The sequence below is a fragment of the Hemiscyllium ocellatum genome, chromosome 2 (assembly GCF_020745735.1).
Source record: "Hemiscyllium ocellatum isolate sHemOce1 chromosome 2, sHemOce1.pat.X.cur, whole genome shotgun sequence".
Taxonomy (NCBI): Eukaryota; Metazoa; Chordata; class Chondrichthyes; order Orectolobiformes; family Hemiscylliidae; genus Hemiscyllium; species Hemiscyllium ocellatum.
Window position 1 is genome coordinate 55,693,891 of NC_083402.1, and position 14,183 is coordinate 55,708,073.

At 39.0% G+C, this 14,183-nt stretch overlaps 1 protein-coding gene across 9 annotated transcripts in view; it reads right to left on the reverse strand.

The window, feature by feature from the left end:
- LOC132823183 (multiple C2 and transmembrane domain-containing protein 1-like) overlaps positions 1–14,183 on the reverse strand; it is a 646,464-nt gene that overhangs the window by 54,923 nt on the left and 577,358 nt on the right. For 7 of the 9 annotated variants that reach the window (XR_009645516.1, XM_060836773.1, XM_060836780.1 and 4 more), the window contains one exon: positions 13,289–13,357. The exons of the other annotated variants lie outside the window; for them this stretch is intronic. Coding sequence is in view for 6 of the 7 variants with exons in the window: in XM_060836773.1 (XP_060692756.1) it covers positions 13,289–13,357 (69 nt within the window). In the remaining variant the exon portion in view is untranslated. The remainder of the gene's footprint in view (positions 1–13,288; positions 13,358–14,183) is intronic. 9 annotated transcript variants of the gene reach the window in all.

Genomic DNA, 14,183 nt, shown 5'->3' on the forward strand with positions numbered 1-14,183 from the left:
AAAAATGTTTTAATGGACAGTCCCTTCTTTTTAAACTATGATCCCCAGTTTCAGATTCTTCCACAAGACAAAGCATCCTTTCAACATTCACCTGGTCAAGTCCCTTCAGGTTCTGATTCTAAACTCCAGGGGATACAGGTCTAACCTATCTGGCCTTTCCATGTAAGGAAATCTACTTATTCCAGCTATTACTTTAGTACATTTTCTCTGAACTGTTTCCAATGCATTAATATCCTCCCATAAGTACAATGACAAGTTACTTCACATCATCTCACCAATGCCTTCGATAACTGAAACAAAACCTCTCTACTCCTGCATTCAATTCCCTTCTCAGTAAAACATAACATTCTATTAGCTTTCCTGATTACTTGCTATACCAAATTTAATTACCATACATTCAATACCTTTCTCCAAATACGTCGTGTAAATTGTAAAGCACTGAGGCTTCATCACTGACCCCTGTGACACACCACTCATGAAATCCTTCCAGTCTGAAAATGACCTCTTAGTCCTACACTCTGCTCCTTATTAAATCAGTTTTCTATCCATGCCAACACGTTAACCCCTACCCCATGAGGTTTTATTTTCAACAATAATCTTTGATGTGGCACTTTATCAAATGATTTCTGGAAATCTAAATACAATATAACACCCGCCTCCCATTTTTTTTCTACAACAAAAGATACTTCTTCAATTTACTTCCAGTAAATTAATTAAACATGATTTCCCTATGACAGTAACATGTTGACTCTGCCTGATTACCCTAACTTATCCAAATGGCCTGTTATAATGTCTTTTGTAATAGCTTCTAAATTTTTTCCTTTCCTACTTTCCCACCATTTTCCCACCATATACAGATGCTTACGACATTCCCATTACATCTGCCTTCAACATTTGTGACTTTAAGATTGATGTCAAATGAATTATTTTAGTGGGTTATTTCTTTACAAGGAGAACAACGCAATATTGTATGAGTATTTAAAGCTTTTGTGTAGCCTTCACCAACCAAACTTTCTGCCCTAATAATCACAAGCACTTTCCTTTGCAAGGGCCTTCCAAATTCACATCTGGACCACTCAGAAAGATAAGAGCAGCAGATGCAATGGAACAGCACTCCCCACAAATTCCTTGCCAAATCACAAACCATCTTGAAATGGAATAATGTTGTCATTCCTTAACCATCGCTAGGTTAAAATCTTGCTATTACTTTAATAAATTTCTAATAGCTCTGCATTGAAATCACACGGACTACTCCAGTTCAGGACACCAGCTCACAATCACCTTCTCAAGGATGACTAAGGTTGGGCAACTTATGCTGAACTTGCCAGTTCTACCTATATTCATGAAAAAAATATTTTAAACATTCAAACCACACTTGGGTTATTGATATTTTAAAATTTATTGCACAGTGTGCCAATGTAATAAAATAACTATCAAGATCAGAATCACCTCACTGGAGAAATGTCTATATTATCATTGTCTATGCTCGTATATAATAGGATGACACCAGGAGATGTCACTCACTAATTTCACATTAAAATGAGCCCACTCAGACACCACAGTAAAGCAGGTATCAGAGAACAAGGAAAACAAAAGATCTTCTGTAAAGTCTTTTTTTTTCTATTCCCAACTTCAGCATGAGATTTATCTGTGGTATAAGCCTAAAAAAAACTCCATCTGCTATTCCATTCACATATTTTCTAAACTGACATGCCATAAATTTTTGACGATGCATGCTGCACAAGGCAATAAGAATGCACAAAACAACAAAAAAAGATTTTTATATTAAAGCATTTTCTTCAGATGAAAAGTAGGACAGAACACGATAAACCACTGCATATGCCTGGTTCCTCCCTTAAACATCAAGGGGAACCTAGATGCTGGAGAGAAGGCGCATTGCCAAACATCTCCTGGATTTGATCAATACTTTTGGGAACACCTGCTGTGGCCAATTAAAAAGATAAACTGGCTCCCTAATGAACCCAAGTTACTACATTGCCTCCCCTGGCACTAAAAGAGATTCCTTGAGAGTCATGCTAAAAATATTTTGAGTTTCTTCCTGCTTGAAGCCTAAGTGCATTCTGCTGAAATGGTAAAAGTCCGGTCTTTTCTGTTTTGTAATATGGGTCTAAGGATGTGGGGCCTGGTCCAATCTAACAACTTAATTATTCCTTGAAGGTAAAACCATATATATTTTTAAATAACAGGTTAGTGACAAAAGCAAGCAACACCTAGTCAAAAAACCAGGGTGTACACAAAGTAAAATTACAAGAATGTAATATGAAGTGAAAACAAATAAAAATCATCTATGAAAAAAGCAGGCGGTCAGTGAGTCTGCACCGGAGTTGGGGTAACAAATCAAACAGAAGGCAACCAACAATCATTGCAACAGCCTGTTTCAACAAGTAATCATGAGCATTTCTATACATCAAACTACTTATTATGTTATAGTTGAATGTATTGTTATCCACTTTTGTATAAGATATAATGAACCAGACTTTAATTTTAAGACAATCACCGTTACTGAAGTTTAATTCCAGAATTATTAACTGAATTTAAATTTCACCACTCCCATTATGTGATTTGAATCCCTGCTATGAAGTGTTAGTCTGACCCTCTGGATTATTAGTCCAATGATATTTAAAAATATGTAATCAGAGAACAATTGTGAAGCAAACTAAATAATTAAACCCATTAATTGTGCTACATATTATCTGTCACCAATATTCTAAACAGGGTTTTTCACTCTAACAGCTACATGTTCAAAGGCTGTGAATAACTTTGGAAACACAGAGACTCTTTATCAGTTACCTGTTCCAATTTGCAGAGTCAGCTCTCATCAATTAGCAAGTGACTTAATCTTTCATTGTGACTAACTCTTTCATTGTGACTAAGTGACTAATATCTCCATTGGCTCCAAGAAAGACACTTTTCACAATCAGTCAATAATCTGCTAACTAAAACCACATGCAGGAGCTTATGTGATGCCCGTGAGGGGTCCTTATTGAATGCAAAACAGGTGTGTGAGTTTTGTGCCATGTAATACCCCATTTACCCCTGAGTACAAAGGTTACATGACTAATGGGTGCCTTGTGCTGCACAGGGAGAGCAGAGGCACAGGCTGAGGTTAAACATCTGGGACATATTTCACATACTTGCAGAGTATGCTTCAGCTTCAATTAGAATGAGGCTTTGGCACATTTATTAATCTTTTACTTTCATCTTTTAAAAAGCCTCTGACCTGACCTTAATATTTTTCAGCACGAACAAACAGAGGAGTAATGAAAATGAGTTTCTACCTGCTAGCAGTAGAACAGACAAATTTGTTGCACAGTGAACTCCAATTTATTCTGAAAATACAAGAAGAAAAAAAAAGCCTGTAAAAAAGGGAAAGAATCCCTTGGAGATGTGCATCAAATTTGAAATCTTTTAACCTGGCCACTGCATTCCATGATTAATAAATATTAACTTTATGAATCCACTCCCAACTTCCTTACTGCGTTTTCCACAAATCCTGCAGGTCCCTGATTCATGTGTTAACACTTATACTAATATTAAAACCACAAATAAGAAGATTACAGTATGTTTGTGAATGGGATTGCTGTTAGGAAGCATGATAAAGATACTGGTCCATATTTGTTTCCATTTATGTTGTAGTATTAAGAGCAATGCTGAAAAATGTGTTGCTGGAAAAGTGCAGCTGGTCAGGCAGCATCCAAGGAGCAGGAGAATCGATGTTTCGGGCATAAGCCCTTCTTCAGGATTCTTTCATAGCTTGTGATCATCACTGGCAAGGCCAACATTTGTTGCCCAATCCATATAACCTTTGAACTGAATGGTTTGCTATACCTCTTGTGAGGTAGTTGAGAGTCTATTACATTAGATTAGATTAGATTACTTACAGTGTGGAAACAGGCCCTTTGGCCCAACAAGTCCATACCGACCCGCTGAAGCGCAACCCACCCATACCTTTACATTTACCCCTTACCTAACACTACGGGCAATTTAGCATGGCCAATTCACCTGACCCGCACATCTTTGGACTGTGGGAGGAAACCGGAGCACCCGGCGGAAACCCACGCAGACACGGGGAGAACGTGCAAACTCCACACAGTCAGTCGCCTGAGTCGGGAATTGAACCCGGGTCTCAGGCGCTGTGAGGCAGCAGTGCTAACCACTATGCCACCGTGCCGCCCACATTGTTGTGGGTCTGGGATCATGTGGAAAACAGACCAGGAAAGATGCCCCTGAAGGCCACTAATGAACCAGACTTTTATTTTAAGACAATCACCGTTACTGAAATTTAATTCCAGAATTATTAACTGAATTTAAATTTCACCAGTCCCATTACGTGATTTAAATCTCTGCTGCTAAGCATCAGCCTGACCCTCTGGTTTACTATCCAAGGACATTACCACTTAACTACCATCTTCCCCTAGTGTATCTAATGAATGATAGCTTAAAATAATGTGTATTTAATATGATTTACTGGTAGCCTTTCTTTTCAGTTTCATTTTTGTAGCACAGCACACAAAATAGCCATTCAGCATATCAAACTTTTGCCATCGCCTTTGAAGAATAATTCAGTTAGCCCCACACTCCCAATTTTTATTTTGGAAAAAAAACTCTGAAATCCCTGCAATTTGCTCTCAGTTAAATATTCAATCAATTTCCTTTTGAAGGCTGCTGTTGGAACTGTATCCACTTTCTATCCAACAGTATATTCCAAATTCTAACCGTTCTTTGCACTAAAAGGGTTTTCTCTTTTTTTCTGCCCATCACATTTACTTCTGAACTCTTCAGCTACTGAAATAGATCCTGTTTATTTAAACGATCTAACCTCATTACAAGTTTTAGCAGCTCAATCAAATCAGCCTTTAGTCTTCACTGCTCGAAGGAGAACAGCCTTAACTTCTTCTGATCACCCATGTAACACTGATTCTATGTCATTGAAATCATTCTAGTAAATACTTTATATACCATCTACAAAGCTTTCATGTCTACTCAAAACACCAGCTAAGGCCACAACAGTTTTTTAAAATATGTAGCTTCACATAACTTCTTGGTTTCTTTGTGTTCTTTGCCCCTAAGTGTGAAAGCCAGGATTCCAAATGTTTCATGAACTCCTTTTTAAACTGTCCTATCACCTTCAAACATTTGTCCGCATGCATGTCAGATCTCACTCTTCTTTCACCCCTTGTGAAATTGTAACATTTCTTAAAAAAGACATTTCTATCAAAAGATTTTTGTATTGCACTCAACAGGATAATTTGTACAAAATAATAAAGTCAAGGGAAAACAATGTTTACTTTGTATGAGAGGAGAGTGCTGATTCATCATCACTCCCCCAATGCACTGGGCTGTAGAGGTGTTGCCATAGAGAATGAACCAATTGATGATGACTGACAGTTAACGACCAACTTTAATTTCAAACCAGACTGGTTGACTCTGATTGGTCAAAGCACTGCCCTGAGAACTGAAACAGAGAATGGCGTTCATCTATTTTGTTGATTTGAAACAGATGCTGTACGTATGCATGTTCTTGCTAAGTGAACATATCAGGGCTCTGTGTATTAATATACATAGCTTCAAGTGCATGTGAATGCAGCACGCTTTCTCTTGTACAGAATAAATGTTGATCACCCATTATTGATGAGTTCAAGATGAAGAATTTCAACATATTGTCTTTTTTCATCAATACCCAAAGTTTTGTGTAACTAAACAAAAAATGTAACAATTAGCAAGTATTTGCTGACTTCAAAGCTCTCACCAAAAAAGTACCGGCTCATTTATCTGCCTCTTTCACCAGCTTATACTTTGTTCTGATCTTCCTCATTGTTTGTTATATTGGCAGGGTTTGTCATTTTTTTTAACATTTGCTGTTCCACAAGCCTAAAATACCAACACATCAAGCCACACTCAGCTGCTTTGGTTGCTCCGTCAATGATCCTTCCTCCATCAGAAAGTCATAAGATGTGAGATGTGTGCTGATGATTGCATGGTCCTCAGATCTATTGACTTCACTCATTCACTAAAAAGCACTTTAAAGGCATGTGGTCCTTAGGTATAAATAGTGCAGTAGTTATTCATTTTAATCATCCTGTCTACACAGATTATAGCAGTCATGCAGGGCATGTGAAAGTTGCACTCAGGCCTCCTGGGTCTGAGGAAGAGACAAGACCACTCTAAGAGCCCTCCACAGCTCCAGTAACCTGATTTCTTGCCTACCGGTTGTAGTTTACAGACCATTTTAATTGCTCCAGTTCCAATGAAGAGGGAACCACCGTGAACATTTGGGTAAAGTACACACAGCTTTTACAAATCAGATGGTAAATCAATTAGATCCACCTAGAATCTGATTTTCAATTTTGTTCATGATACATTGTTGATGGAATTGTGCAGCATAATTGGCTTCTGCTTCTCATGAGATATTGTGGAACAGTTTTATAAAAAGCCAGTAATACATTCAGATTTCCTGCACTTTGGGAAAACATGTGGATCAACAGCTCACCTGAGCTGGAGAAATCTGTATAGCTGATCCAACTGTGTCAATGATGAGCAGTGGCCCACAAGCGAGAAAATTCCATATTATTGCTGAGTGAAACATGGGAAGTCATCTGAGATTGGAAAGATCCCAATACCTCTGTTCCTCTTCACAGTGTCTATGCTCCCCATGGGATGATTCAAACTTTTCTTAATGCATGACTTGATATTTGATATGAATTACTAAATATCATCCATAGTAGTTACCATAGTGCAGCTAGCTGCCAATGGATATTTGAATGCTCACATATTTAGCAGACAAACATTGTAGATAAAAAGCTGTGTTATGTAGTATGGAGTTTTCATCTATAGCAACAGCAACAGATCTGTTAGTGTTTGTGTTTTGGATGCTTGTCACATGATATTCAAGCACACGGACTATATGATGGCTAAAAAACAGGGAGCTTGTCTTCCATTGGCATCAAAACTTTATAAATATTAATGAAAAAGCTTAACTCAGAGGAACAACATATTTACAATAGATAGTCTTGGCTGATGCTCCACATCCACCAGGATGCTGTGAGGGATGAACTCCTGATCTTTTATCAGTCAAATACCTGAGTTCAGTTAATGGCTCTCATTGTCAATTTCCAATGATCCAAATGATCTTCTCTCACTGACACAAATGGGATCTTCCTCTCCTCATTGCCGCTTGAACTCAGGAATGTGGAACAGGTTCCAATAGAGTTGTCAGTTTGTCCTAGTTTGGTCTTGGTTCCCAATCATTGTGATTCACAAGTCCTGGACTTCTGCTCCTTCTCTCAGCTACTGACCTGTTCTGTCTGTCTGTCTGTCTGTCTCTCTCCATGGTGTTCTGGCTTTGTCTCAACTTCAGTCCAGCTCCGTGTTCCACCTTGCCTTCTTCGATCCACATTCTGGATTGAGACTCAGATCCAAATCTGCCAAGGACTTCACCTCTTGTCCTAAAGAGGGTGATCACAGGCCAAATGGTCAGGCTCTGAAGTCAGAGGTCAGGATGCTGAGGTCCAGACCACTACCTGCTACATTTATATCTAAACTATTCCAAAGTAACATAATTTTTTTTTATTTTACTTCCCAGCAATCAACTGCAAATTGTGCAACAGTATTGTGGGGCATTACTACCTGATAGTTTAAGCATTGAATGTTCCTGTCACTAAGTAAAGGACCTAAAGTTAACTCATTAACGTCAGAGCACATTTTATAAATAATGATGCATTCTGCAGTAATTCCAAAGTGATAATTTAATCCTTCAGAATGTATTGCAAACTTCGAGCTTTGCAATTTATTATATCTGAGTCTTTCAAATGGAGGTCTGAATGGCACAGTGACTCAATGGTTAGTACTACTGCCTCACATTGCCAGGGACCCAGATTTGATTCAGCCCTCAGGCCACTATCTGTGTGGAGTTTGCACATTCTCCACCGTCTGTGTACATTTCTTCTCGGTGTTCCATTTCTATGAAGAGAGGTTGAATAGGTTAGGATTGTTTTCATTAGAAAAAAGGAAATTGAGGAGGTCCTGATTGAGTCTACAAAACCATGAAGGGTTTTGTAGACAGGGTGGATAGAGATAAGCTTTTTCCCAGGTGAGGGATTCAATAACGAGAGGTCATGCGTTCAAGGTGAGAGATGAAACGTTTAAGGGGGGTACATGTGGAAAGTACTTTACACAGAGGATTAGGTGCCTGGAACGCATTGCAAGCAGAGGTAGTCGAGGCAGGCACGGTAGATTCATTTAAGGTGCAACTGCACCGATTCATGAGTAGGTGGGGAGCAGATGGATACAGATCCTTAGGAATTGGACGATAGATTTAGACAGTGGATTTGGATCGGCACAGGCTTGGAGGGCTGAGGGGCCTGTTCCTGGGCTGTAAATTTTCTTTGTTCCCACAATCCAAAGATATGTAGGTTAGGTGGATTGGCTGTGCTAAATTGCCTGTAGTATTCAGGAAACCAATAGGAAATGCAGGGTTCTATGGGGTTGGGGGGGGGGAGGGTGGATGGGTCTGGGTGGCATGCTCTTCAGAAGATCAGTGTAGACTTGATGGGCCACATGGCCTGCTTCCACACTGTAGGGATTCTATGGATGACACTATTTTTTCAACTCTACAATTCAGAAAAAATGCATAGTCTCAGACTCTGAAACAGAATCGTTGCTTAAGGGATTAGAGAATTGGCATTTTGTACTGTAACTGATTTTCTACTTCTCTGCTTCCAAACGGTGCGCTAAAATGAAATGCCATGCAGGGAAAACATGGGTGGCAATTCCTATTTGTCTTGTGAATGGTACCGCACACTAACCCAATGTTAAAAACTGAAGAAATTACTACAAATGTTTAGCAGGTCAAATAGGATCCATGAATAAAGGAACACAATTTACAATTCAGGTTGATAATCTCTTAGAACTGGAAATGTTAGGTAATCATCATTACTCTCCCTTTTCTGCTTGGTTGCTGATTGGCAATTGATATCTGGGGAATCTGAAAGGAAAAAATGCATAAGGTAAGACTCTGGTGAGGAGTAGATGAGAAAATAAGTTGAAACATGCTTAACACAATCAGTAACTTGTGTGGGCAAGAAGAGAGTGTGGGCAAGATGAAAGTGGGATGTGTGGAAGGAAATAGATATGAGGGTATGTCACCCTGTCACTAGCCTCAGCAATGGTCCTTATAAAATTGGTCAGCATCACCTTTCCCATGGGATAAAACATTCTGACGAATCTATCCCTCCGGTTAGTTGTTGTTACTTCAAGTTGTGAGCCATCTCAACCTGCAAGGGAAAGGGAAGCATGTGACTGAATATGGTGCAATATAATTGAGCATTGTGACTCTCATGCTTTGACAGCAGAAATGCAAGCTGTGGCTAGATATAAAGTGTGAGACTTGCTACTTCTGTTGTATGTTGTGTATGAGGCCAAGGTGAAGCAGATTTATGTCACAGTGAGCTATGAATCGTAATTGATAGTTTTTGCTGGTAGATGAATGAAAAGGGATAATCTGAGCAGTGGCTGATTCATTGCGCAGTTAGTAAATATTTGAAGTTGCATTCACTTGTCTCAGTGTACATGATGGCAGCAGAGTATCAACACAGCATTCAGTGTTGATACTCTGCTGCCAACATCATCCACAAAATTCCATGCAAGGACTGCCACAAACACTACGTATGACAAACAGGAAGAAAGTTAGCCACCAGGATACACGAACACCAGCTAGCCACAAAAAGACACAACCCTCTCTCCCTCGTAGCCCTACACACGGATGAAAAGAACCACCATTTCAACTGGGACAACACATCTATCCTGGGACAGGCTAAGCAAAGACATGCCAGAGAATTCCTAGTAGCACTCCAACCACAACGCCATAAACAAACACAGAGATCAACCCCTCAGAAAATGAACAGGAAATTACATCACCACAAACCCCAGGAACCCCATCCAGGACAAAAATATAAATAGAAAGCAGGAGACAACAGCTTCGCTTCACTTGGAAGTTGCCACTGATGATGTTACCTAGCCAGGTAATAAAACATCTGGATATCAAACCTACAGCTCAGCGAGCAAACTTACACCCTAAATAGGTACCTTTATTCCTAAAATGGTGCCTTTTTTTTGATGACATGTAAACTTTTCACTGTGCTCACATGAGTACATGTGACAATAAACCCAATTCAATTAACCTCACCTGTCTTGTGGCACTGCACTATAGTCCTGAGTGCTAGACCTCTTGGAGTGAACATCGTTTGGACTGTGGGAGGAAACCGGAGCACCCAAAGAGAACCCACACAGACATGGGGAGAATGTACAAAATTCCACCCAGTTGCCTCAGGTTGGAATCAAACCTGAGCTCCTGCTGTTGTGAGGCAGCATGCTAACCACTGAGCCTTGGTGTAAGTTTTAGAACAATACTGTCTTGGTGAAAAATAATGCAGATAATCCTTGTACCTCATCTATATTAATTAGACATCTCGATGTAACGTGCTAGCTGTGGACCTAGAACATAAGGGCATAAGAATTAGTATCGGGGTTAGGTCATTAGGCCCCTCAGCTCTGCTACTCAATAATGCTGTGGTTGATCTATGACATAACTCCTCTTTCCATCTCCCATAACCCTTGACTGGCTTGTTGTTCAAAAATCTCTCTAACTATGCCTAGTTCAGATAACAACTATAGCTGATAGCTATAATCAGAGCTAATAACAATAGCTATAAGTAAATCCTGTTGAGGGTGTGGAAGCGGTGGAGTGCTGATGGGTGTAGGGATAGGCAAATCTTTAATATTGTTGAGCAACTAGCACTCCTGATCCCTCTGGTTCCACATTGAGGTAAGTTAGAAAAAAACTTCAGATTAAGGATCGCTAAGTAGATTGCTATAAACTCAGAGCAATGGAACGGAAAATAAGGATTTTTGCCAATTTTGGCGTCAGTGTCATAAAACAGATGTTAGGCCCCTGGTCTATTAAATGGCCTCATGGCTTTTTAAGATAAGATCGTAACACATAGATCCATAAGGTGGAGGAGCAGAAGAAGCACATTCAGACCATCAAATCTGCTCCACCATTCAATAAGATCGCTGCAGTCCCATTCTCTTTTACACAGTTAATATTTACACTTAAAACTACAAGTTGTCAATATGGTGCAAGGCACACATCATGGAGATTGATCAGATATAACAAATAATACCTAGAAATACCTAGCTTATTTTTCATCCAGAAATTGATGCAATGGGAAACAATTTCTCCCCATTATTCATTCTATTGTGAAAACATGTAAAATGTGCTCTTGCAAACAGTTATCAGCACTTTTGTACATTCCTACACAGAGAATTACTTTATTATCAGACACACCATATCACTCAAATTGTAGCTATACTGTGCCATTGTCCTACTGGAAACAGGGCAGCATCTACACCATACACTCCAAATACATTCTTCCCAATACTCCGCAGAAATGCTAACTAGTAAAGCACAATTTTCTAGTATCACACCACATTGCATAGATAAGGACATTGGAAATATGTATGAAAATAGAAAGACAAGTGGCAAAAGTATGTCCTAGGAAAGAAAGCATCTCAGCTGATTGAATGACATACAAAATTATTGAAGCTTCATGTTGGATAATTACAAAGCGACCCAGACTTTCTGATCATGTTTGCAATCCCAACTGCACTTATTCATAATTCTACATGTAGTTTTGTTACATTCATAATTAGTTACTGTGAATTAGAAATACAATTTTAAGGAGAAGTGCACTATATATGTTTCATGGATACAGATTTATAACAGTCCAGCTTATTTTATCACAGCGCATTGTTCAATTATATTTCTCCTATTATATAATATTATTATGACTAAAAAAGTTTGACTTCCATGAATGATAAAATCTATACCAATACATGCAGAAGAATTCATTTCAGAAACAAATTTAAATATCAAGAATCATGTGTGAAATGGAAAACAGTGCAGGAACTGGAACAGAAATGTAAATGACTCCTGATTTGTGTAGGCTTGCATTCAACATTTCATTCATCTAGCTGCTGAATGCTTCATGTTTCAAAAAATTTGGAATTTACCAGAATTTCTCAGACACACGCAAGAATTTACTTTACACACACGTTGCTGCTGATTTCCAAAACTCAGTTTTGTCCTTCAGAAGTTAATCACTGCTTTCATCTTTACAAAAGAATGCTGAGGACTGGATCTTCACTCCCAATCCCACAGAACTAGGACATTTCTAACTCATGATAACAGATCTGGGCAAAGTAGCCCAGAAGGTTAGATTTTTCTTTCTAGAGTATTACAGTTCCTCACGAGGCAGGCTGGGTGATACAAGAACAGGAACAGAGGCAGCCAGTCAGAAAGCTGAGTTGGGTGGTAGGCCTGTCAGTGCACCAGCATTGTGTTGACCTTAAATTTAAAAATTAACAAATATGAAACAATCCTCCAGCCTTCATTATGTATCCGCTTACTTTCTCAAACCCCCAACCAAATTCCATGGTCCCTCACACTCTCATACCAAGCTACACCCCTCTGCCCAACTCCCAATTCTCACTTTAGCTCAGAATGTAAGATCCTTTGAAGTTTTGGATTCCCAATCCTTTTTCTGGGTGTGCTTAATCTGATGTGGTGGAGAAAAAAAAACCTGTCTTACATAAGATGTAGTTTGTTGCATGATATTGATTAGATCCAAGTTACATTGGTATTCTCAATATTTGCTTCTAGATTATGAGGGAGACCTTGAACTTAGAGCTCATCCTTCAACATCTTAAGCTGTTCCTCCTTCGAAATCTATGTTGCATTATCATATTGGCTATGCTTAATGTACTTCTCAGTATTAACCCTTTCAGACCCTTACACCCTTATACAACATCTCCCTCCAGGCTTTTTTATTGTTATTAACATGGTATATTTGTGCATGTAATGACATTTACCCCTTTCCCATCTGCAAAAGCTATAAAACTTTTTGATTTCACAATTCAGGCAATTGGAAGGTTTCACCATTCTCCTAAAATGTATCTTCTTTAGACGTGAGAGAGTGGTCTCAGTATGTTGACTTTGACTGTTGACTTTAATTCTGTTCTTGATAGAGAATTCATCATAGTCCCAGAGGACCATAGGGCTTCTCTCTCACTAGAGACAGACAACTGGTGGGGAGTTTAACCTGAGGGTCACTACACCTCAGGTGAAGGTGTTCTTGACAATGTAAGATCAGTTAGTTCCAAACTGTGAGTCTGTTTATCTATTGGGTTTCCTTTGCTGAAGACATCTTACCTTGTTGAAACTGGAAACTGCTCCATTGCAATAGTTGATAACCCCAAGGATTTCCTTCATGGATGATGTCTATAAAGTTGAAAATATAAAGATTCTGTTTTGCAGTATCATGGATCTGGCCCTCTCCAAACAGCAAGATTCTTCCTGAGAGTACTCTGTATTTTTAAGCTAAGCAATTTACTCTTGACTGTGTCCTAAATCTGTGGAAATAAATTGTCCTATCTCAGGGAGGCACCACATGTATGCACCTCATCTTCAATTTTTGTGAGCAGATTTTTATTCACAATCTAATGGAAAATTTGTACTGAAGTATATATACCTTTTGGTTAAATTTATGCATTAAGTTGAATTCTTACTGATTGCACAACTGGTAACATCAACATGTTCAAGTCATTAGTCATACTACTTTAGGATTGCTTCTTGCTTGACATTATCTCTGCCACTGGTACTGATGATTCTTCCTGGGAAAATATAGGAATAAAACTTTCTTCTTGAAAATGCTCTGCTCAGCATCAGATATTATGCTGTTCTCTGTCATCACTATTCACCAAGCTGTATTGTGGTCTGAATTGCACAATTTGAGGATTCATCAATCAGTTCAAGTCAGGATGAACATTTCCCATCAACCACCACCCTCGGTCTTCTTTCAGCAAGCCAATTACTGATCCAAACTGCTATATCTCCCACAATCCCATTCCTCCGCATTTTGTACAATAGCCTACTGTGGGGAACCTGATCAAACGCCTTGCTGAAATCCATATACACCACATCAACCAGTTTACTCTCATCTACCTGTTTGGTCACCTTCTCAAAGAACTCAATAAGGTTTGTGAGGCACGACCTACCCTTCACAAACCGTGCTGACTATCCCTAATCAAATTATTCTTTTCTAGAT